Raw genomic sequence first — 25706 nt, 5'->3', positions numbered from 1 at the left:
TTCTGTGTTAAGGAAATATAAGAAAAAAAGCAGAGATTATACAAAAGCACGAACAAACAAGGGATGGTCGTCTCTGTAAAATAGATAGATCCACACTGTATTGTTTTGTCATGTCGCACATTCAGGCAGCTTTATAAAGTCATATTGTATCACTCGTTTTAACATCTCCTTTCAAATGTGTCAGGAAGCATTAAGCTATACCTCTCCCAACACTCCAATCTTACAGGTTTTATTAGCAATTAATAATAAGAATAATATGCAAGATATGACTCCTTCTGGGCTCCTTTAAGATAGTGGCAGTCGGCCTACCTGTAAAGCAGGTGTTACAGAGCACGTAGCAGTGCTGCTGTGTTATCTTTAACGTAACACTGCCATCTAGTGGAGAGATATCATACATGCAGGGTTAATCAGATTCCAGAAGAAGTCAGAAACTAAAAAATAACGTTGCATTTTTTGTAATTATTTACATAAATCAATCTATAAATAAAGACATTTTGGGGTTTATTTTTCAAATATTGTAAACACAGATACTTTGAGTAAATAACATAACATTTTTTATGCAAATTGAGAATAGTTTTGCATATTCAGCATTACCAGCTGGTAAATTCAAATTACTCTAACAAAACAGTTCTTGTACAAACTAGAGGTGTACTGTGTGTATTTAACATTCTGCTGTTTTTCTATCACAGGCCTCATGGGTAATTTTGCTCATTGAACTCATAGTAATTCATGTAATTTTATAAGAGAAACACATAGGCTATGCAATAAATCAAAATGACACAAATCAAATACTATATCGTTTTATTTACCTGAAACCACAACCTCAGTAATGCATGTACAACCATTATTAGTCAATAATCAATAATGATCGTCTTTTTACATATGGTTAATGTTGTTCTTTGACTAGGTATCACTGAGGGGAAAGCCCCCTCTCAATAGATCACAGTTTTACAGCAGTTGATAAAGATACATGACAGTAATAATAATAGTTATAACGCAGAGGCATAAGAAAACAGGAGAACACTTGTATTGCAGGATTACCAATGAATCAAAGTGTTAAGTCTGTTGTTCTCATGGCAAAGGAGCACTTCATTACAAAGTAAATGGGTCAGTTATTGGCCTTTAATTGTAAGAAGGATAATTGAGTACAAAAAAAAAGTAGAGCAGAGTCAAGTTCATGAGTAATTTCTCAATTTCTAGTGTTGTGCAAATTACCCCAACCGCTACAATAAAAACAGTGATTTACATATCTATGATATATCCATCTTAAAACCCTCTTAATGTCTTTATTTGAATATTATACATTATAATCTATAAATACAAATTGCAAAGCCTACATACAGCTGAAACGCATGCATGGATGTTTTTTACACTGATGTATAGCTAAGACCGTTTGACCCAGTGTTTTAAAAGATTCTCTACGTGACAAGCTACCATGGAATTTTGGAAACGAGTTTGTCATGCAAGAAGGAACGCTGAGGGTGTTGAAAACTTCCCTGCACACAAATGGAATAGTGTCATGTTTATATAGCATCTGCACACAGAGGCATACGAATGTTAGGAAGTGTGTGTGTGGTCATGTGTTGTGGTGCATGGGGCAAAGGGAATTCTGTTTCCAACCACTTTTAAGTATACCTTTATGGATTTGGTCTTATTACTTTGGAAAACGTGTCCTTTTTGTCAGTGCAAGGGTACACACACTGCTGGTCATCATAGTGTCAGAGGTGTGTGAAGGTAAGAGTGAGCACACATGCTGGACAGGAGGACGACGCCAGCCTCTGAGCCCACTCTTTAAAAATTATCCCAGTTTTTATGAGAGCCAACCTAAAAAGGGAGAGAAAACTACGTTAGTACAAAGCACTTCAAAATTCCATGACCAGTTTAATTTATTCTGTGACTATAGTGTGAATATAGGCAAGTGACAGAGCGGTGAAAAGTACAGCACACAGCAACATTTCCAAAAGTGGCATGTGGTCAACGCATGATTCATTTTGAATTGCTTAAATTTGCCATAATCACTCCATTGAATACTTTTAAAGGGTAGAATCACTTTTTAAAACTCCTTTAACTAGTCTACAAGTTACCCAGAAAACATTTCCCAGGATTCTTCTCAATTTAATGGTGCTTTTACTCTGGGAAAAAAAGTCTCCGTTGCCCTATTGTTTCATTAGATTCTACTGAAGTGAATGTGTATTTAGTAGAGTGTGAAGAAAGCAAATGGATACTCACTCTAGTGACAGGGGAGCCAATGGAAGGCATTGAGGAAGAAAAGCACACAGTTAAGTGGAACACAAACACACACACGGTGCGGACAAACCCAGGCTTCTACCTTGTAAGACATGCTTTAGATGAGGCAAAACAAAAAATCATCTAAATGTTAGTGCAGTTGACTGAATGGGCTCGGATACACGATCACAGAGCGGCACAAACTCAAACCTCCAGATATTAAAGCCTTCAAGAGTCAAATATTTAAGATTGTCTCCTGCCGGTCATGTTGTGCCAAGGACACTGAAGCATTCATATGTCTGAAATGGTTTGTATTCAAGTATTATATGCACATACACAAAACAAAACACTGGATATGAAAACCACAAAGTCAATGGATTAAATAAAGACAGAGCACACTTTGATTCAAAGGGTTTATGAGTGTATATTTCCTTAAAGTAAAAAAACAACATTTTGGGTTCTTGCAATCCAAGTTCATTTGGAGTACTTTCTGCATTAGTTTTTTTTTTGTCTTAGGATTTGAACATTACTGTCCTTTGAATCAAACGCCATGAGATGGTAAATAACATCATCCCCTCTCAGTTCTGTCTCCGAAGCAAAACACAAATAAAGTTAATGAAAGTCAGAAATCAGTACAAACAAAATATATCCTTAAAAATGTTAAAGGGGAAGGAAATGTTTTGTTCTTCGTTTTTTTGCACAAGCAAATAGGGGCACACCTCAGATGTTACGCTTTAGCAAAACCCTGTAGGGAAAAGCATCTAGAGATGAGCAAAAGAAAGATTATTTGTATCACATTGAGGTAGCTGTGCTCTGCCCAGTGCAGAAAAACTGGCTTATTTTCAAATCATTATAGTAAAAATAAAAAAAGTACATCCATGAGGTTAATTTAAACTCTAACATGGGGGTGGGGGACATTCACAATTAAATTAGAAATGAGAAACCACATACAGTTCATGCTTGGTCACAAGACATGCGGCGTATTTGTTTTCAAATATTTTTTTTTTTCTTTTTGTTGAAGCGGAGCAATCGAACGTTTACTCCCAAACCTTTCCCCGTCCTCGTCCGCCACACGGAGCTTGTCCTCTCTGAAAGAGTTCTGAGTTGATATACTGAAGACACAATGGTAAACGTGAACATAAATGAAGGCCCTAAGTCAAAGCCACAGTGGTCGAAGAATTGACGAAGCCATAAAAAAAGTTGCATAAAATTCTATCTCTGTACAGATGATGGATTTCTTAACTTTCTATTCAAGAAGAGGGAAGCTAAACATAACTGTTGTTACTGTAGTGACATAGGACAACTGATACTCCCAGAATAGTAAATATAAACCTTAAAGGCAATATTGAAAATAATAATAATAATAAAATAACTGTCAACAGTATATTTTTCTTACAGACAAGCAACAAAGTCCACAGCTACGGGAGTGGTGATTTTCTTACACTCGCATTTAAAGCCTCACCCGTTCAAATATCCTATCCTAACGCTAACCAGGTGTCTTCTCGGTTCACATTTTATATTATCCATTACGTTTTATGTGTTAAAGTTGGTCCTTCTCGCACACAGGTGGTAGGTAGGCACGCACTAGTACACACGCTAACTCTACAAACACGCTCACACACAAGCTATGCACACACGTAGGAAGGCAGAGAGGGGAGAGGGAGAGGACAGAGGGAGGTGATGGCGGTGAGGGGCGGGGGAGGAAAATGGGAAAAAGTCGAGATTGTGCTCAAGTCAGTCAGGACCAGAACATGTCGGCCATGTTAGTGTCGGTGCTGTAGATCCAGCCCACCAGGGGGATGGTAAGGGCCACAAAGGGCCAGGAGATGCCCTCCAAGCATGCAGGCAGGCAGCAGCCTTTGGAGCCGGCCGGCTTCTCCAGCTCTTTACCGGGCTCCATGTAGTTCCTGGCGGCGAACTTGAGGAACTCGTCAAGTAGGATGACAGGCAGGGAGATCTTAAGCACCACCAGCCATTGGGTCAGATTCAGAGGGGTGATCTGGAAGATCATCTGAAAAGAAGGAGGAGGAGACAAAGGTCAAGGTGTGGTTCAGTGGATCACTATTTTAAATAATGACATGTGATCGCTACGTCATGGGTAAGTGTCTAATGAAAAGAAATGTTTCTCACTGGAAGAGGCTCCACGTGGAGGATGAGGAAGTGAAGGGACATGGAGAGGCAGATGGCTCCCAGCAGCCACACGTTCTCCCAGGGAGGCATCCTCACCAGGGACTGGTTCTCTGACACGCTGAGAATAAAACAAGGGAGCTCGTTTGTTAAAAACTCAATCTGACTTCAGAGCCAGCACACTTAAAGATCTCCTATCATGCTATATTGTTAGGCATATATTATGAACAAATAAACATTGGACATAGAGAAAGTAAAACAAAATGGCCAGCACTATATACAAATGGAACAATAGTTATTATAATTGTTTTTACTTCAAAAACAATCATTCTGAACATGTCAATCTTGCTTATTTGTCAGTAGTAAAAGCTGGGAGAATGCCTTGCTCAAACTAACCTGTTCAGGGCATTGCACATCTCTATGGTGACCAGCACAGACAGGGCCATGGTCATGGGGTAAGGAGACTCAAACACCTTACAGTCCAGATCTGTGAACTCTGGATTCTCTGGGCCACACTGCAGGAAGTGGCTCTAAAGGAAGTCAAAGGAACATATAGATTAAAGCTAACAGAAAATGACATTAGGTTGGTGTGTTGAAGTGTGCATTGTTAGCAAGATGGTAGCGGTGTGGCTGTTATTCCTACCAGCTGGTAAAAGGTGATTCTTGGTCCATCCTCAGCAGCAACAAACCACCAGGCAGCAGCACCCACAGTGCCAGCACCCACATAACCTGGGGACCAGAAAGACGTCACTCACACACACACACAATGACGCAAAGGCCGGTCACTTAAATACAAGATGAAGGCAAACTGCAATTAGAAGTGACCTATTCTGTGACTACCTGCATAAACTCTACTTTTACAATGTGCCATGGCGGCAGATTTTGAGCAAGTGAATTGATAGCTTGTGCATTAATACAACTGGCTGTTCTAGTGTACTATTGCCTGTTGATGACTAATGCTTCTGAAGTGTTTTACCACCACTTATGCACACACATTAGAAGCTTAAATACCAGTTCATATTTACTACATTTTCCAACTACTCACTCAACACTTGCGGTTATTTCTTAAAGTTAAAGTTAACAAACACAAACAGGCCTTGCAATGAAGAAACGGGGGGGATATTTTGGCTGAAAATGTCACACTAAAAATTGACAATGAACAATAACATCTGACAAAGGACTAAGTTTAAATGGACAATTATCCCTACACATATGGTAACCACTTACATCCAATGGTGAGGTATCTGAAGAAGAGCCATCCTGAGATGAGGGGCTCGCGAGCGTTGCGCGGGGGCTTGGTCATGATGTCCAGGTCCGGTGGGTTGAATCCTAGAGCGGTGGCGGGCAGACCGTCGGTCACCAGGTTGACCCAGAGCAGCTGCACCGGGATGAGGGCTTCAGGGAATCCCAGCGCCGCGGTCAGGAAGATGCTACACACAAGAGAAGCAGAATTAAAGAAGGGAATTATCTGATGTTATGGTATATTGTGTACAAGATATATAAAAAAGGTAAACGGTAAACTAGTTATCCTTACCAGACAACTTCGCCCACATTGGAAGAGATGAGGTATCTGATGAACTGCTTCATGTTGTTGTAAATGGCTCTGCCTTCCTCCACTGCAGCGACGATGGTGGAGAAGTTGTCGTCAGCCAGCACCATCTCTGACGCGCTCTTAGCAACAGCCGTGCCTGAACCCATGGCAATACCGATTTCAGCCTTCTTTAGAGCAGGGGCATCGTTCACTCCATCACCAGTCTGAAGGGAGAGTGAAAACAAGTGTGAAGAACTAGTTGACAGTGTATCATTAATGTTTCACTTGGAAATCATTGATTTCTCCTGGTTTCATTTTGAGAGGACATTTTGCATATTTAAAAAGGGAATAAACTAAGACATGTTAGATAAGGCGGCTTACCATAGCTGTGATCTCATCATAGGACTGCAGGTACTCGATAATCTTGGATTTATGTGAAGGCTCCACACGGGCATAGCAGCGTGCCTTCAGCACAGCTTCTCTCTGTGCAGTGGGCGACAGATCGTCGAACTCTCGGCCGGTGAACGCCATGCTGGAAACATCGTCGTTCTCTCCGAAGATGCCAATGCGTCTGCAGATAGCCACGGCCGTCCCTAAGGTACAAAGGAGAACACGTCTTAGGGCTGCAAGTGAGTATTCAGAACTAGATGTGATGATTTCCCTTGTGTTTTTAGTGGTGGAAGGTTTTTTTTCATGCTCATACCGCAAGGGAAGTTATTAACAAAGTCAATCTTCTCTCTGCAAATGTGACTTTCTCTACGTACCCTTGTTGTCTCCAGTGATCATAATGACTCTGATGCCTGCGAGGCGGCAGAGTCTGATGGAGGCTGCCACCTCCGTCCTGGGAGGATCCAGCATGCCCACACAGCCAACAAAGGTCAGGTCAGTCTGCACGATAAAAGATAAAGGAAACCATGTCACACCTGAAAAGGAACCTAGACACCAGAAGCTTTGGGAGAGTAATATAAATCCGTCTCAGCTCTCACCTCATAGTCAACAAAGCGGGCGGAGTCCTCCAACTTCATCTCCTCTCTGACCAAGCGGTGGTCTCGGGTAGCGAGAGCCAGACAGCGCAGAGTGTCTCTGCCGCTTCCATACTCCTTGATCACTGACAACACTTTTTCCTTGATGCCAGGGGTCAAGGGCACCTTGTCACTGCCCACACGGATGTGCGTGCACCTGTCAATCAAACCCTCAGGGGCCCCCTATGAGCAGGGAAGGACAGGAGGATGAGGAAACACAAAGGAAATGACAAAACAGTGTATAAGAGAAACACTTTAATTAAAAAGTGAACAAATGTGTTTTTTATAGTCTTAGGACAATGATTCACTCTAAAGTCATAATTATTGTGCTTTCAAGTTAACAAAAAAAGATATAATTGAATGGCATTAATAGACTTTGAGAAAGCCGATACTACAGGAGTATTATAGTTGAAATGTTACTAAATCTTACCTTTAAAAACATCTTGCCAACAGAGGATCGGGCCTTATTTGCAGTGCAGTACACAGACATGGACTTCCTGTCTCTGGAGAATTCCAGCGTAAACTCTTTCTTCATCAGCTGCTTGATCACCTAAAGATTTGATCAAACAGTTTGTTAGCATTTCTGCATTCAGTTTGTTTTGTCACCGTTTGAATAAAGTACAATTAAATCATGGAGTTTCGGTTGCAAGGAAACAACTTTCAAGAACGGAGGGCAACGTACAGAGTTACAGGCGTTGGCTCTCTCGATCTTTGACAGGCCTTTGACATCCGTATCGAACACGTTCATCTTCTCCACCAGGCACGTGAGAGCCGTCTCTGTGGCCTCACCCACCTTCTCAAACACTCCTTTGTTCTGGACACAAAGAGAAAAAGAAATCATATGGTTCATCAGAAAAAGTCACTGAAAATATCTAAGGCACTATGTACCAAAGTCACATTAGCCGCTTTCACACCAAGTACTTTGCCGTACTTAGTTCCCAGCACTTAGTTCCCCCATGGAACTAAAGAGCAGATCGCGTTCACACCAGAATAAGTTCCCTGAGGGAAGATTAGGCAAATGAAGCCGCTGACGTCACTTCTTCTTCTTCTGCTTTGGGTTTACAGGCAGGCCGCAAACCACTTCACGCCGTATACTGCCACCCGAAGTCCCCGGCCGGAAGTCCCCGGAGTTGGGGACTGGCTTCAGTAGAAGCCGCTGGGACTCCCAGCAACTTTTCAGAGTTTTACGGGGCGTGGTTTGCAATTCGCCCCGCCAATTTCTCCCCAGGAAAGTACCATCTCTCTAGCAGGGACTGAAATGGGGGGAAAAGTTCTCATGAACTAAGTTCTCTTTTTGGTGTGAACGCAAAATCCCAGGAACTATCGGAACTAAAAAAGGGAAAAGTACGGGGAAAAGTACTCCGGTGTGAAAGCGCCTATTGGATCCAAAGAATAAAGTGAAAAGAAAATCACGACTAACCTCATTATAGTCCAGTGAGGAATCGTTACACAGAGCGCAGATAGAGGCCAGCTCTACCAAGGCATCATACTGGGAGGATTTGACTTGTTTGCCATCAAGGAACCTAAACAAAAGCCAATCAAAGACAACAAGTGAGACAATTGTGCAGATTTCATTAATAAAGCATTTTGTAGATTAAGTAAGAAACAATACATTCATGTTCGCCTTCACTTTTATCAATCAATTTCAAGTAGAATGGATTTTGGGGGATTTGCATGCATTATCAAACTCTCAGAGCACACATGCTTATGAGAATGAATACTCACACTTCTCCCTCTGGGGCATATGTCGAGCCAGTGATGGTGAATTCCTTTAGCGAACAGCTATCACCCTTTGTCTGATCAACGATGAACATCTAGAAACACAAACGTTGTAGAGACATACAATTAGTACGTGGTATTCCCACAAAGTATTGTTGCCCAAATCAGGGCTGTAACAATGTCTTTTTGCCACATTTTAGGTGCGGTATACACTGTATTGTAAATGATTTAGGAATTTAGATGTGGGATTCTGACGGACCAGCAGGTGGCAGCGTACTACCATCCACAGGAAATAAGACTTTCATATCATGAGATGCTTGAACAAGAGCAGAGTAAAATAATAAAATGCTGAGCCAAAGCAGACACTGAGCTCTCTGGTGGGAAGGCTCCATAAATGTCATCTTACAGCGAGACAGACACAAGATTCCTCTGTGTGCAGACGCACAACAGGAACAGTGTATGAAGTGAATCATTCGTAGGCGGAAATCATTTGACCTTGAGGATCCAATCCTGGGTAAGAACACCGGCAATAGGTCTATTCAGGATCTTCATTTAATCACTTTAATCTTTTCTTTAAATTGAAATAGCATGGGGGAACAGAATTATCCACCAGGAAGAAAGAAAACGGCACACACACCACTAATATTGTCTTCGCTATCCAAATATAAGAGGTGGTCTTTTCATCAACTGATGACGTAAACAAACACACAGTAAAGGTCTCGAGTCAGACAACACTCAAGCTGTTAATATAGTTGCACACATGGATAGATAACACGTTCTTTCTATCGAAGCACCAACACCCAGAGGTGCAGGACAGAAATACATGATGAGGGATGGAAACTGGAATCTCTGAATAAAATTATGATCTGGCATTATGTGTGCACTTCGAGGCAGCGTCGAGACAACAGAGAGCAGTGACGTCAATGGCGATCCGACAGTTAACAAAGAAAGGACTTGAACGTGATGGAGGAACATTGAGTCACTGAGGGCACCGCATTTTAGTTCAGCTCTATTAAGACGCGAGTGGTTTGCATGCGTCAAGCTTCTCCGTCACCGACTATCAAATAGCCAGAAATAGCATCCGTTAGTTTCAAAATGAAGCCTTTTAAATTTGCTTAACATAATATCGACTGTAAGAAAATTGTGCAGGGTGAGCAAGGGAAGAGGACATCTTTCAACACAAGGTCACTTATGCAACTCTACTGCTGGTTCTGCTGCAAGTGAGTAACTACTGCATACTGATCAGCATGCTGCCTGAAAGAGAAGGGGGAGGAGAGAGGAGAGAGGAGGGAAACAGAAGAGCGGCGAGATAACGGGCTGAGGAAGAGCACTGAGGAAGATGGAGACGCAGGGCAGGAGGAAATACAAAGTCACACAATGAGCTTATAACGTTACTAAAGGGGAAAATGTATACACGTATCAATTTGCATCGCTGCCTGTGTATAACTAAATCATATTTTTCCATTATTAACCATATAGCGTCAGCAATGCTTGGAGCTCAGTAAATCCCTACTGTCATTAAAAGGCCGTCAAGGTTGCTTTATTTCTCAGGAAAAGGTTTATAACTTCGCTTACCATTGCTCTGTCCATGTAAGGCAACTGTTTTAAAAAAATCGACTTATTTTTGGGCTTTTTTCCAATTTCTTTACATTTCCTATGCATAGCAGACCTTTTCATCGTACTGTTGTCATGGTGAAGATGTACACAGACATACATCAGCGACCCATCTTTATGCCGTACCAAGATGCGCTGAACAACTTGAATAATTATTGTGGTTTTATTCCGATTTTTGGTACCTCAGAAATCGTTAAGAGATTGGTCCATAAAATGTTAGGAGACAAAGCTTTAAGGAGACAAATAAAATAATGTAATCCTTTGCAGTTCCAACTCCAAAGGGTACACTGCGACTGTAGTTTAATTTTGGTGTGTCACTTAAATGTTCCCTGATGCAATCCTTTCCTAATTTCACTTCTCCAACCACAGTTATTCCAATAAACCTATCCAGTGAGACATATTGAGACTGTCCTGTCACCGAGTGCTTATTAAACATCATTTAGTGGTAGGGATTTTAGCCAGGAGGAGCATGGAGGGATTATTATGACCGTCGCTGTACAAGTATTGCCATCTGATAATTGGTCATTTCTTTAATGACAAAATACTTTTGCTGTGCTTATAGTGTGAACTCATTAGTAGCCTAGTCGGGCACTCTAACCTGTTGACACTCTGAAGTGCATGGTTACACTGGTTACTATGAAACCAGTGTAAAGGTTGAAAGATAAGCTAAGAATGTCAACATTTTCAGTGAACCGAGCTGACAGGTGAAGGTTAATGAGCCCATTTACATGGCAACAAATAGCCTGTGAGGTGAAAAATGGCAATAATTGACTTGCTGTAAGATCTACAATTCAGGGTTAAACAAAATGCTTAGAAATACTTAACATACTCCATTAAATTAGATAAACATTGCATTTTTCAAACTCCAAACAGCCAGGTACAATTTGATTCGATTCTCTATAAAAAGGTGATATGCGAGAAATTCACAATCAGGCTTTTGCTGATACTTTTTCTCCTCTCTGCCCCTGTTCACTCTCTTACCCTGCACACGGACATCTGATTGGTGGTCAGCGTGCCGGTCTTGTCAGAGCAGATGACAGATGTACAGCCAAGGGTCTCCACAGACGGCAAACTGCGGACAATGGCATTCTTCTTGGCCATGCGCCGAGTTCCCAAAGCCAGGCAAGTAGTGATGACAGCAGGCAGACCTGAGAGGAGCAGCAACAGAACCACGGAGAAAGAGAGGATTAACACAAACATGAGTGGAGATAAGCTGTTAGAGAAAGACATCCTGTATCATGAAGTATTAAATATAAGCATTTAAAAAGTCGGATTTTTGAACAAAATGTTCCTGAAGTCTGAATAATGGCACATCATTGAAGGCTCTCAAAGCAACAAGCGTGTCAAGGGCAAGGCTGTGTGTGTGTGTGTGTGTGTGTGTGTGTGTGTGTGTGTGTGTGTGTGTGTGTGTGTGTGTCTGAGCGTGTGTGTGTGTGTGTCTGAGCATGTGTGTGTGTGTCTGAGCGTGTGTGTGTGTGTGTGAGCGTGTGTGTGGCCAGCTTACCCTCTGGGATTGCAGCAACTGCCAGAGCCACAGCGATCTTGAAGTAGTAGACAGCACCTCGGATCCAGGAGCCTCCATGGACCGGGTCGTTGAAATGTCCAATATTGATGAGCCACACAGCGATGCAGATTAGCGTAATGACCTTAAAAATCATAATAGCAAACAATTACGCACAACTCAAATACAAATTATACAGGAATAGCAGAGGTTGTTTGAGAGAGTTCATAAATTACCTTGGATAGTTGCTGTCCGAACTCGTCCAGTTTCTGCTGCAGCGGCGTGCGCTCCTGCTCCGTTGCTGCCATCTCATCTCGGATTTTGCCGATCTCGGTGCTGCCCCCTGTGGCCACCACCACACCCACAGCCTTACCAGATGAAATGTTGGTGCCCTGTGGAGGAGGCGGCAGAAAACAAAACGTATTATTAAACGGAAAAGCTTCTGGGGGTAAAACTGGTCTGGCGACTACGAGCCATGTGTCACAAAGACACAGCGAGGAGGTTCAGGGAGCAGCAAGTGTCAACATGTCGATACATTTCACTCCTCAACTAATCCAAGTAACCGTGGGAGCTGCCATGGAAGTAAATGTTTCTTTTGTAGATGAATGGACACGGAAGCTGTTTGGACTTGCACTGTTAGGTTCTCGCATGCAAGAGACTGAAAGCCACAATATAAAGGGCTAATTCCGTATGTTCCAAAAAAGACACTCTGGAATAGAAAAATGGCTGTGAAGAGGGATAAAAAAGCTTTGAAGCGGATGAGTAGGAGGATGACAGCAGGACATCCTTTTTATAGGTGTAGTTAAGATAAAAGGGTAACAATACTAAGCAGACTTAAATAGTCTTGTGGGTCACTCACAGAGAAGAGCATGTTCTTTTTGTCCTGGTTGACGGCACGCGGGTCCGGCACAGGGTCGGTGTGTTTGATCACAGACACAGACTCTCCTGCAGGAAGTGGAAACAGAGCATGTGAGTGAGGGGAGCGGAGAGAGGGAAAAGTGGAGGTTGTGATGCTTGGTTGACACATTGGGCAGATATGTGTGGAAAAGGCATTGCAGCTGACTGAGCAGGCCTGACAATCATCAAACGCTGCAACGCCACTGCCTTTCAAAGCCCATATGTGATGTGAGTAAATAACTGGGCTGCACTTTTTCTAATGCCGTAAGTAAGGGAGCATTTGACAAGCTGTAACGCCATGAATGGGGGAGGAAAGAGGGGAGAACATAGCTGAAACACTCAAATATCCCGTGGAATTTGCTACCAATTAAGGTAGCATCGGAAGAGGAGCCACTTAAGGACTCTTTGACCCTTTTCTCTCGTGCATTCTCCATCTCTCCATAGTCTCCCCTTCTAATCCTTTCCATCTGCACTGCTCTCTAATTAGCCATCGACAACTTCATTTATTTAATTTTCCTCTCATCCATATCACGCTCCCTTCCTTTAGCTTCGTCACTGCCTGAGCAGCCATGACAACAGGGGGTAATGAGGCCATGCACATCAAAAGGAAGAGGACATTGCTTATTCTTGTTTAGTGTCTGGGTTGATCACAAGAGGCGAGTCGGTGGCAGAGGGAGGCGGAGAAATGATACGAAGGAAATGCATGTTTTTGTATTTTCAAGCTAGATGGGTCACATGTGAAATGTTTAAATACATGTATGTGTAATAGGCAAATGGAGAATCACAGAAAAAACAGATAAACAAAAGGGAAATGGTTTTACCTGTAAGAATTGATTGGTCTACCCTCAGTGTTGTTGACTTGATGGAGCAGAGCCTGATGTCTGCGGGCACTTTATCTCCAACTGTGGACAGAAACAAAGCAAACGAGACATTAAAGGACCTCTTTACAAGTTAAAGGGATCTGTAAATGGTATGACGACAGGTGGATGGGTACTTTGTCAAATACAGGCCATAAAAGCAGATGAGTCTTGATCAAATACTGTATCCAGCCAGTTGAGTAAATGTTCTACATGTAAAAAGACACCTCGTAAATTAGACCATCTTCTCATGAAAGAGAAAACACTTTGAAATAAACCAAATGAACAAACAAAAGTCGCCACACAGACACTGAAGACTTGTGAAAAAAAAATCAACTGCTGTGTTAAATAATAAACTCAAGTTATTTGTTGAACAGAGGCTGAGGGAAAGTCATGCGTTCATAGAATTATTAATGTTCCACTCATCTCATGACGCTAATAGATTGCTGCTCATTCTTTCCACTTAGACATGGCTTTAGCAATCTCTAGTTAAACCAATGTAAAATGTAAATATACAACAAAGTCCAAACAAGTGTTTCCTCTGCAGAAGGCAGACGAGTGCTTTTAAAGCCACCGAAGATTAGCTTTGCTTAAAACAGTATCAAACAGCTTTAATTCTTCTGTTTCAGTTCACGTGCGGTTTGGGTCTGATCCGGCAGATACAAAGTGTTGATAATGAACTTCAAGGCTTTGATTGTAGAAAAGAATATTTAAAATGTTTGCCATTCGGATACTCATCTGCTTTCAAGGGATAGTTTAAGATTTAAAGACTTCTATGGGATGGCGATGGAAATATCAACAAGCAATTTATTATCTCTTGATAGGTCAGATCTATGATGAACAAACAAACAATATAACCTGAGAAGATTATCCTAGAAGTACATTAAAGTGTCAGAACTATTATGTTCCTGTATATAACTGCTATTACACTAACTATGGGCCAAGCAAGGTGGCAGTCACGCCAAATCAAGCAGTCCAAGATTTCCCGCAAGTTTGTGGGGACGGTGTGTCTGACGTCATGCTTGTTGGACAAAAAAAGTTTTACATCAGATCGTTTTTATGATCTCATTGAATGCAACTACATTTATTTCACCGCAGCCAGATAAGAAAATATGTTGGGACTGTGCCTTGGGCTGGAGCTTGTTTCAGAAAAAACGGATTCAAATTCCCCATGAATTGGTCTAATGAGCATCAATGTCGCCAGCTCTTACACAGAGCGAGGGGTAAGTGCTTGCGTTTAGTTTGTACCCTTACTTTCTTAAACTAAACAGTTTTTTTCTGGCACTTTCCGAGAAAGTAGTCTGATTTAAAGGTAGGGTAGGTAATTCACTTCAGAAGCACTTTTTGTTATATTCCATGGAATACTCTTAACATCCCGATAGCAATGAATAAATTAAATGCTTTGACAATAAATATATACAAATATTTCCTCTGTGGAAGCCGTGGCACTGTAAAAAGCACGACCAATGATCTGCCTCGGCCCGCGGCAGATAATTGGATGGCCTACCTGCCTGTCAGCCTTCCACCTCGTGCACAAACTTATCTCGTGCCCTCATTGGTCATGTTTGTGTGTGTTGGAGGAGGGGCTCTGTAAGGAAGTCTGAAGGAAGGGGCAGATTTTTTTCGGTTGTGTACTTTCAAATTCTAGCGCACTCGAGCTGGTTTCTCCATTCTTACCTACCCTACCTTTAAGTCATTTTTTTTTCAGGAGCCTGCTGCGGCATATTCGCCACACCGCCTGATTTGGCTTGCATGATGCTGCAGAAGGGTCCCCATAGCACGTTTGATTAAAATCCAAAAATCACATTGAACAATGCCACTGCTGCCCCAAGGTTAAATCTTACTTTTAGCTTCCAGTAAGACAAAACACAGCTTGACAGGGTGAAAAGGTAAGAGCAATAAAAAAACAAATAACCCAGAGGCTCTTAAGGGACCACTGTGTGGACAGTAGAGCGGTGACAGACATGTAAACCAACCCTCGGGCCTCTGCAGTGCCCTTCTGAGTGGAGAGGAGAAGAGGGGGGAGGAGGAGGAGAGAATGGGAACGGGGATTAGATGCGTCCTGCGAAACGCACGTCCAAAAATGGGAAAACTATTTTGATCAGTTTGCAAACATGTGCTGCTGGATTTGGGGGAGGGGAAATGATAAAAACTTCAGCTTTAAGCAAGGAGAACCCGCTCCGCGTCACACAAAAGAAACAGTGATATGTTGGCTTTCTAACAAACTGTTCAAGCATAACACCACATTCGTGGGTTCGGGACAGATTAAAGTAACTAAGCATAATACAGAGACTATAAGGAGGAAATAACTACGTTATCAATAAAACAAACATGTTTACATTATACCAATTACCAATGTTATCGCTGTAGATGCACCGTAACAGAGGTTATAATGCTCCTGTACCAGCTGCACTACCAAATTTGGTCCTCCACTTGACAGGAGGCTCGAAGACTTCACCTACTCTTCTTCAAACTAGACCCCCCCCCCCCTCCCAAACAGACAGGAGATAGTAAAAGTGTAGCATGAGGAAGGACAGAAAGGAGACAAGGACCTGTACTCACTGGAGACATTTAAGAATCAAAGTCCTGTGGGAAGCTTTCTAGAAAAAGTCACTAATTAGAAAAACCTCCTACGTCAAAGTAAAGTTGTGAGCGTATGTACCACTCATTGGTGTTCACCGCTGGGAATACAGTCACAGCAAAGAAATACATCTACTTTCAGTGGCAGCAAGAAGACATAAGACCTAGTTATTATTATTTTGTATTTAAAACCTTATCATTATCAAACATATGTTTATAATCTGTTTCACATGATTAAGCGTTCTGACTTCATCGTCATAAAAAGCTAATTCCTCCTCGGAAGAATAACCCAATTACATTTCAATGTAAACTCTGTATTGATACAGTTATAAGTGTTTCTATGTATGTTACACTTTAATAATGTGGCTACGATTTATACGTTACCATAAGTTCAGAGATATGCCGTCTTTTCCCCCAAAACTTGCAGCTGTCTCAAATTGAGAGTGATCTTTCTTTTCATCTTACATCCCATGCTCTGTTTTGCTCTTTTTCTGGGAAAGAGTGGAAAGCCTCTGGGAAAGAGACCTTTTTTCTCCCTTGTGAACAAAAGATTGTATCATATTTTCCCTAGAGTGAGGGACAAATGTCAGTCTGCATACACAAACACACAAGTTTGTCGTCTTTGTCCCCACCTTTCCTCCCTTAAACCAACAGTGGTCCTACTCCAATCAAACTCATATTAAATAGAAGTGTGGATTTACTTTGTAGTGCAGAGTACACAGCACACCATGTGGGGTCCAGTGAAACTTTATAGCCCTTAAGGGGGTTGTATATTGTTTTTCTCACTGTGCATCGGTTCCCTGATGAGCTAGCACGTAGTTTGCCACTTTCTAAGACCTTTCATGAGTTCATCGAGCCCTCAAGGGACTCCTCAACGTCTCTTATGAATGGAAACATTGAGATCAAACCTTAAAAAAACACAAACCCATGACTGTGTGCATTCCATATCATTGCTTTGTCGAATATGGGAGTAATAACATTGGCAAGGACAGCACAGAGCGTGGACATGTGGAAGAGACAGCGAAGGACGGGCAGAGACAAATAGGTTTGGTGATGACAATAGACAGACTATCCTACACTCTAAAACACAAGAGAGGTAATCTGGCCATGTGGCCATCTGGAGCACAAATTATTTATCAAATTGAGTCTGTACCCTTTCTAAATGTTACATCCTGTCGTGCTGTCTTCTCCCCCCTCATCGCATAAAAACATTAATGGTGAACACTGCCCACAGACTGGTTTAGAAAGAGGACAGGGGTGGCCAGTCTCGCATAATACACATTCAAGTTACATACAGCCAGAAAGAATGAATGCGGGGAAGAGAAATAAAGTGCGAGGGAATGGGCACTCTTATTTCCTCTGCACAGGATGTGGTTGCTACAAGGGTCAAGGCCATCACTTCGGCAACAGATTAAGACACTCTTGTCGAATAAGGAATTGCACGGTGAAAGAAAAGCAAGCAAAAAGAAGCAAAGAATACTAACTGTTGCATCAGTGAAGCGCCGATGGAAATAAAAACGAGGGGACTTGTGATTTTTTATGAAGCCTTGCCGTACTCTGGAGACAAAACAATGTTTGAATGGCTGAAGCTAAAAAAAATCTTTGTCCTGCCTGTCCAGTTACGTAAAGCAACCCTTTGTGACATTCAGCGCTCAGAAACGTTTGAAACTAAAATAGCGCTGCTGCTCAGCACTATTCGTGCTCAATGGCTGCCAATAAACGTGTATGTGTCAACAAGGCAACCCTTAATTCAGCAGCAGCCAGCTTCCACTATATGAAGATAAAGGAAACACAACGCTGGCAGTCTGTAGCCTGTGCTCACTCAACACAAAATCTTTATCAGCTGGAATCTTAGCTATAATAGACAGCTGATTTGTTAATAGAGCTAACTATAGCTGAACAATAGCTACAATTAAAGCAACATGACATCAAATGTTCATAGATAATACAATTAGAATGCACCAAAAACCACCTTATATCAATTGGCCAATGAAATAGCTTGTTTAAGTCGGCCAATCAGATGGTTGTTTCAATTGCCCAATACGATGGTTCTTTTCAAACACCGGATCTGATTCCTTGTTATAATTGACCAATCCGAAATGGCTTGTCTCAATCGGCCAATCAAATGGCCCAATGGTGTTTCTTCCAGTTTTGCCTCTAACTTTAATTTAGGTAAAACTAAAGAAAATGAAATACAAAAATACATTGCGAGTAAGTCATTTTAAATGTCCACTACTTGTGCAGCAGCTGCAGTTAAAAGCCAGAGTCACTAGAAGCCATGTCGGGTAATAAGATAAATGCAGTTTATGAATACAAAACAATACAGTGACGCAAAAATGTGTCAAAAAAACACATGTGGCCTTATTCAAGTTAAAGTTAGCCAAGAAAATAAAATGTTGTGGAACAGTTTGGGCCCCTGCCCTGTATTGCATAACTGCTTTACTAACTCAGCACTACCATTATTTCAGAAACCGTCAAAGGGGATGAACAAGATCAGGGATCAGCCGTGTGTGTGTTTAAATCTGTGCAAAGTGTACGTCATAACACTGGTGATAATGTTTACAGAACTGATGAACAATGTTCTTCGTACATTTCCCGCAGTCACTAAAAGCATCCGAGTGTTGAGAGACAGCCACGTATTCATCCTTCTTTATAGTTTACATGAAAAGCATGTCGGCGACTTATCAGATGAAATAAATGGGAAAAAATGTAAATAATAAAAACTTGAAAAGAATGTTAAGGTGCAAAAGCTCGCACGCTCAATGCAATAGGCGTAATGTTACTTGCATGCACGCACTTGGGAGACTGCCTTGGGAATAAACAAAGCTAAATGCTTTTAACCTTACCTGCCACCTCCACAATGTCCCCGGGCATAATGTCCCTGGCTTTGATTCTCTGGACACTTTTTCTGTCCTGACGGTACACCTTCCCCATCTCTGGCTCATACTCCTTAAGGGCTTCAATGGCATTTTCTGCATTTCGCTCCTGAAGAGTGGAAATAAGAGGGAACAAAAGTTAACAAGTTCATTTCACACCAACACCAAGCATTTCCCGGGAACTGGATGAAAGGGGAGATGGAGACCGTGACGTCTCAGACATGCTGTTTCAGTTAGAGCAGCATTATTCAAATTGACTGATAAGGGTCTAATCTTTGCATAAGCAAAAAAACACATACAAAAAGCAAACTAAGCGCACATGACAAGTGGTCTAGGCTAGATGGCTGGGAGAATAATGTTAACACTGGTACATGTTGTAAAAGGCTGAAGACGAAGAAAAAAAAACAAGAAAGCTTTTGCCTGGGTCACATGGTTATCTTTTCAAATGTGACACAATACATTTTAGAGTAACCCTATCAATGTCGATGTTCCAAACCCAAAATATACTGTATATACAAGTGCCCCGAAGACTACAGTGACATCTTGCTTCTGTTTTGTCGTAATGCTCTCTTATTGCCTATTCAGTTCGTTCTTGATCATTCTTCACTTGCACTTTTGTGTTAGTGCTGACTTCACGGTGCCTGACAGCTCGCTCTGAGAGTGGACAGCTTTAGTGGCAGCTCCCAGCCACGCTGGCAGGATGGCAGGCAGCACTCAACGAGACACGGCAAGACAAGCACACAACCTCGGGACATTAAGGTTTTTTAACTGAATAGCAACAGGGACACGCAGTTACTAAAATGGCTGCTGGTAAAGGTTAATGGTACAAGGTTAAAAAGAAGCTTGGAAAAGAAATGGAATCACAAAACATCAACTGCTTTGAATAGGTAGAGCCATATGAATAACAGCAGGAGCAGACATCGCCTCCTCCACTTCTACATCATTTACAAAGGCTTTGCTTTACATAAACAAAGTCAAACAACCAGCCACTTACTGCAACAGCTCTCCATTTACTAAAGCCTCAGCAGGACCTTAGGCGAGCGATTCATTTACAAGACAATCCAGCAGAAACCCACCCAACCTGCCAGCCATCTACTTTTACCGTGGTGTAATAAAAAATACATGGGGATTGATTTTGGTCCATTTTGAAACCTCAAAAACATTTAAATGGGAGATTCAAGGTCTTTATTAACTGTATTAAACTAATGTTTATGTGTAACAAGCAAGAATCTAGTGAATAATATGATGCATATTAAATGATATCTGTTCAGTTAAGAATGAAGGACATACTCCTGAAGACGTCTAAAAGATATTGCCTTATGGGTAGAAAGGCCAGGTGAAAAATAAATGGCTACTAAAGAGATATTATTTAATAATTGTTATAATTAGCTTGACTAACATTTTAATTAATGCCTGATTAAAAAGCATGTCAATTAAATATATCCTTAACTGTTCTGGGGCTGCATTCAAAAGGCAGGTGGAAGAACTCGGTGTGTGTATCCATCATAACTGACTTCGGGGAAATAAGACATATTCTGGGCAATTCTGACTTTGACTGAAAAGGTGTCATGAAAAAGAAAGGATAATTGATTTGCTTTTCTGTGTGTTGTGATGAATGCCTATATACAAAGCTGATGCTGGGTTTGCTTCCTGCCTATAATTAAGGTGCATTTTAAAAGATCAATAATGCTTCTCATAGAAATCGACACCGTAAATCCTGGGGGAAAGCTAAAACCACTTACCAGCACAAAGAAAAAACAATTGCATTTGTTGACTTGATTCACCCTCAACATAATGTGACCCTGCATAGTCAAAGGGCGTGAGATACGGTTTCCCTAAAAGGATAGGTTAATGAATGTGGACGAGAATATACCAAGTGAGGAGGAAGTGGAGCAGGCCAGGTTTCACGTGTGACTGAGACAAGAAGAGGTGTTTCAGATTAGAGTGTTCTTACACGGAGGGGATGTGCGCTGTATCCTTGGCCTGAATGGGAAATGTTATATTTCCAATGTCTTTATTAAAACCTCATTATAGACTTTTCAAAAAACATAGTTTGTGTCCCATATTTTGGAGGCATACATTTCTGAGTATTCATAAAAATAAATAAACATTTGATTCTAGAAGAGACGCTTTGAAAGACCCCGAATGACGTAAATGTAACATGTTTACCTGCCAGACTCCTACGATGGCGTTTGCTATGAGAATAAGCAGGATAACAAAAGGCTCCACGAAGGCTGTAACGGTTGATTCTCCCTCTTCGAACCAAGCCAGCACCTACACACAGAAGAGAGAAAAATGAATGAACATTGTCGGCATACATTCAATAAGTAATAATAGTCAAGTGTGAGATACTGAGCCCATTGAAATCAGGATGGGATACGATTAGCTGCACCCCAAAGAACACAAATAACTAAACACTCATTCACCTTCCTAGTAATTAAAGTTGTGCCAGGACCAACATTTGACTTTAAAAGATTAAGGATAATTATTTTTAAGCATCCAACAATCATTTAATAATTCATAATAAATACAAAGCCAGTATCTTCCAGAATAGTAGGAACTGGGCCAAGTGTGTTACAAAGTCATTGGAGAGAAAGTGAGAGTGTAGTAACCACTTTGTCCTCTTTTAGAATCTGTGCCAGGAAGTGAAGTGTGTCAAACGAAATGCCAATGCCCCCCGTTTCCTGCTCCAAGCTATTTAAGCATGGCCAATCAAATGTCCAATTAATACAAAGAAAAAAAAGAACGGTGCACATCTTTGTATATTTCTCTGTTGTCTACATTCTGTCATGCTGATAGAAATGTTCATGTGTCGGCGGGCTGTGTGCTGGTGTGATTGAACGCTACTACAACAGCTGGTGATTTATGAGCTTTGTGACCGTTGCTGGCTGTCATCACCATGGCTTTGTGAGTGATGTTCTTAGCCAATACGCAAGTAATACATCCTAGGAGAAACAGGACCACGGGATAGTATACCGTGTCACACATAAACAAAAGTAGGGATTGCTTATCACTAGTGACATCAAAATAAGACTCAAAAGTGATGTCTGGTTTAAGAAATGTATTCACAATAAGAATATAAAAAATGGACATCAGGTGTGTGCCACTTTTACTATTTAACAGCCAAACAAACAGCATGCTGCTATTCCCAACAATGTGACACATAATAAAGTGAAATAGCCATTAGTTGCCAGATTAACAACATGTCAGCATTTATTTTTTAACTATAGACCACTTGGCTATTGAGGTATTAACATAATCTGTTTGAAACCAAGAATCTAAGAGAATCTAATGACTTGTGATTTACTTTGAGACCAAAAGCAGAGCTAACATACTGTATCATTCTAGAAGACAGAATCATGAAAATAAATGGTCATCTGGGTTGTGTCCCTAGACAGACTCTGGGCGCCTTTCCTCTCCACTTTGGAGAGGAAAGGCGCTACACTGAATCAGAGAAGGTCTATGTGCACACTTTGTAGGATGATAGAGCTGTGCTAAGAAGAAAAAGCACTGAACTCATCACTAAAAAGAGTAAATAGAAGGAATGTGGTGGAGATGAACACAGACAATGTTTTACTCATTCATGTTCTCTCCTAAACACAAACTAGTCTGTGTTTTGAAAGAAAGGAGCATGCTTTGGTATATATATGAAGATCTGAGAATGGATTATCCAGTCATAACTCTAGTACCCAACATCTTTATAGACAACTTTATCTCAAGTTGAGAGTGCATGACGCATCTCTTTACAACGAACGACACAATCTGATCACAGACTTTTATTACTACTTATCTTGATACTAAACAAGGCAGAGCACCTGGCTATGCAAAAATTAAATGGGAGTTTCATAAAGACAGATCCATCAGGTCCAGACTGGTTTAATTAACTCTCCACAAACCACCTCTACAACTAACAAAACATGTGTGTTATACTTACAAATGATATGCAGGCGGCGAGTAAAAGGATCCTCACAAGCAAATCTTCAAACTGTTCAACCACTAGTTCCCAAAGGGATTTACCTAGAAGACAAACATTTAATTTAATAACTGGAATTTAAATGAACGTTTCCATTTAATTAAAATATTATGAATGATGGATTGTAAACATATACAGGCGGCTTCCACTTACCCTCCTCCGCTGGCAATTCTGCAGATCATCCCATTCAGACCGCAGGCAAAAGAGATGGACAATGAGTTATTTAAATATCAGATGTTAATAATCCAAAACAATAGCACATTACTGTAGCAGTAATACACAGATAGTTAATATAAGAAAGGACGATGAATTGTTTACTAAGACACATCACTGATGCTCGCCGGTATTACAACATACAGTGCATGACGTCGACAACCTTCCGTTTGGTTCAACCGTTACAAATCGGGCCATCATGACACCGGCATAAAATAAAAAGCTAACGTTACTTGTTTTTTGAAAAAATAATTTGTTTACAAGCTCCTTACCGTTTGGTCCATAACGTTCCCGTTGTTTCCTAACTTGCTCGGAACTCAGACCTGTGCTTTCATTCACGTTAAAAAAGCTGTAAACTTCTTCAACCGTCTTTGTGTGTGTGTTGTCCATGGTGAACGGCCACTTGAGGACACGGCTTGTATTGCCCTGCTGGTCCCAGCCTCAACCTGTCACGGTTCTCTCCTCCTTTAGTGTGACCTCGGGACTTAAAACAAAAAAAATACTTGATGAAAATAGGAGCGAGGATCCCACGGTGTTGACCGTAACGGAATAATTAGCTTCAACGCGGGACAGTTTGGCGTGCAGATGTCTGGCGAGTTGACGAGATAGCGGCTTCTGAGCTAACGGATAGCTAACAGGCTAAAGCTAGCTAATGTTAACTGTTCGGCTCCGCTTGAATTCGCCGGCTGTAGTCCGCTATGTTTCCTGCGAGACCTTAAGTGAACAATTCATAGTAAACGTCACAGCCTCAATTTGATATTTAAATATATTACTCTTCTTCTAAAACAGCAAATACCGGTACAATTCGGTCCAAATAGATGGCTTAAACATGTGGCTCTGTTGCAGCTCGCTTTGCCTGTGTTGCGGAATCACCGACGTCGCTATCGGCACCAATCGGGATTGTCCGCTGCAGCTCTCGCGTTTGTCGAATGCGGTGTTCAGTGTCCGCATGTGGAATCAGCTGATTGGTTGGACACACCGGAAGTCTCTCTCGCTCTCTCTCTCTCTCTCTCTCTCTCTCTCTTTCACTTTCAACGACGGCTGTGCTTTTTTATTAAAGGGCCTTTTCCCTAGACTAGAGGACACTGAAACTCATTCCAACCTTTTTCATTAGATTTATCCAGTTGCAGAATTCCTGATTTAATAGTTAGTATGGGGTAATAATTATATATAAATGTTGCAAGGAGGGAAATAGTTAAAAAAATGTATTTTAGTAAAATAGAAAGAACAATTTTGAGGAAAATATCCTGTTTTACACGTGTGTAATGTATCTCATGTGTTGAGTAAGGAATAAACACCCACTTTTCTATGCTAAAATGTCCTGCTATCTAAGTGAGCTTCTTATTTTTATCCGTTTCCCTACTGTAAAACACTCATCAATCTTATGTTCTGTTTTGAGTGAGAGTGGTGGGTAAATAAGGATAAGGTTGGTTTAAGTGATACATGATTTCCCCTTAGAAAGGCTTCCAGCACCAACCCTGATAATACTGTAGACATCAGTTTGGTTATCCCATATTTGTCATAGTTGACTGAGAAGAATCCCATTCTTTGACAGGCTGACAGAGTAGCAGTGTCAGTGATATAACACAGTAGACACTATCAATTCGTATGTGGACATGTATCTTGTCAGAAAGAATGTATATTTTAAAGCCATCGTAAAAATGGTCAGTGACACGTCTGACCTTTTGCATGGGACATTTCTATGGTTTTGACATAATAGACTAAATTGAAATCCATTATAGCCATTAGTTGGCTATCCTCATACAGGACAAACAAAGAGAATCCTTTCACAGTTAAAATCCCCTAAAGAAAATTAGATAACTCCTGTGTGAGATGGTGTCTTTCTTTTGCAGCCATATCTGCTTTCTCAGGAAGACAAGTTATTTTAAGACACTGTGATTAATGTGTGATGTCACAATCAGACTTCTGCTCAATGACAAGGAAAGACTGAATCTGTGCAGCTATGGTGACAGTTGGGCTAGCCTGATAAAAACAAAACATCTCTGCAACTATTCAGACACATAGACCTGTGATGAAAATAAAAAAGGACACATTCAGATCCAGTCTGTGATAGATTGTTCAGTTAACATTACTTCTGTCTTCCAATAAATAATGACTTACTCAAAAACAAATGCTGTCTGAGAAGACCATTTCCAGATTTTGTTTTGTGACTACCTTAATCAGTTATGCTTTGATAACAAGAACCGTGCTCAGTAGGAAAGTTAAAGATGATGAAACGATGTTTTATGATTTTCTTTCCAAACCTGAAATGATCAAATACAACCAAAAAAGCCGGTCAGATAAATGCATATTTCATATCTCAACGCCTTGATATATTTTTGGAAGCACACAACTAAAATGTATATATCTAACATTCTGCTAAATGTTAAACAGGACAGTTATTCCTCGGACTCCAATATCTAATTTCTAGTTTGTTGCATTATTACAATTAAAAAACAAGAACAACACACATGCCGCTTTTGAGCCTGAATAAAAAAATCATTCAGCAGAGATGTAGCTTGAGTCAAAACTAATCATGATGTTTAATAGCTCTAGTTGAATTTAAAAAT

The 25706-nt window shown here is 41.0% G+C and overlaps 1 protein-coding gene across 1 annotated transcript; it reads right to left on the bottom strand.

Annotated features, from left to right (window-relative positions):
- Positions 1-784: 784 nt before the first annotated feature.
- Positions 785-24055, bottom strand: atp2a2b (ATPase sarcoplasmic/endoplasmic reticulum Ca2+ transporting 2b). Its single transcript, XM_034122774.1, has 24 exons — positions 23409-24055; positions 23077-23094; positions 22885-22967; positions 21120-21224; positions 18921-19059; positions 13459-13539; positions 12600-12685; positions 11977-12132; positions 11744-11885; positions 11221-11387; positions 8632-8720; positions 8327-8429; positions 7589-7720; positions 7337-7456; positions 6871-7089; positions 6649-6772; positions 6266-6477; positions 5888-6108; positions 5581-5783; positions 4997-5082; positions 4750-4883; positions 4357-4474; positions 2230-4237; positions 785-1824 (listed from the first exon to the last, which is right to left on the bottom strand). Exons 1-23 carry the CDS (start codon positions 23524-23526, stop codon positions 3965-3967), a joined length of 3129 nt encoding a protein of 1042 aa, XP_033978665.1. The 5' UTR covers positions 23527-24055; the 3' UTR covers positions 785-1824; positions 2230-3964.
- Between the last annotated feature and the right edge of the window lie 1651 nt (positions 24056-25706).

The sequence above is a fragment of the Trematomus bernacchii genome, unplaced genomic scaffold (assembly GCF_902827165.1).
Source record: "Trematomus bernacchii unplaced genomic scaffold, fTreBer1.1, whole genome shotgun sequence".
Lineage (NCBI taxonomy): Eukaryota > Metazoa > Chordata > Actinopteri > Perciformes > Nototheniidae > Trematomus > Trematomus bernacchii.
This window is presented reverse-complemented; position numbering and strand designations above follow the sequence as displayed.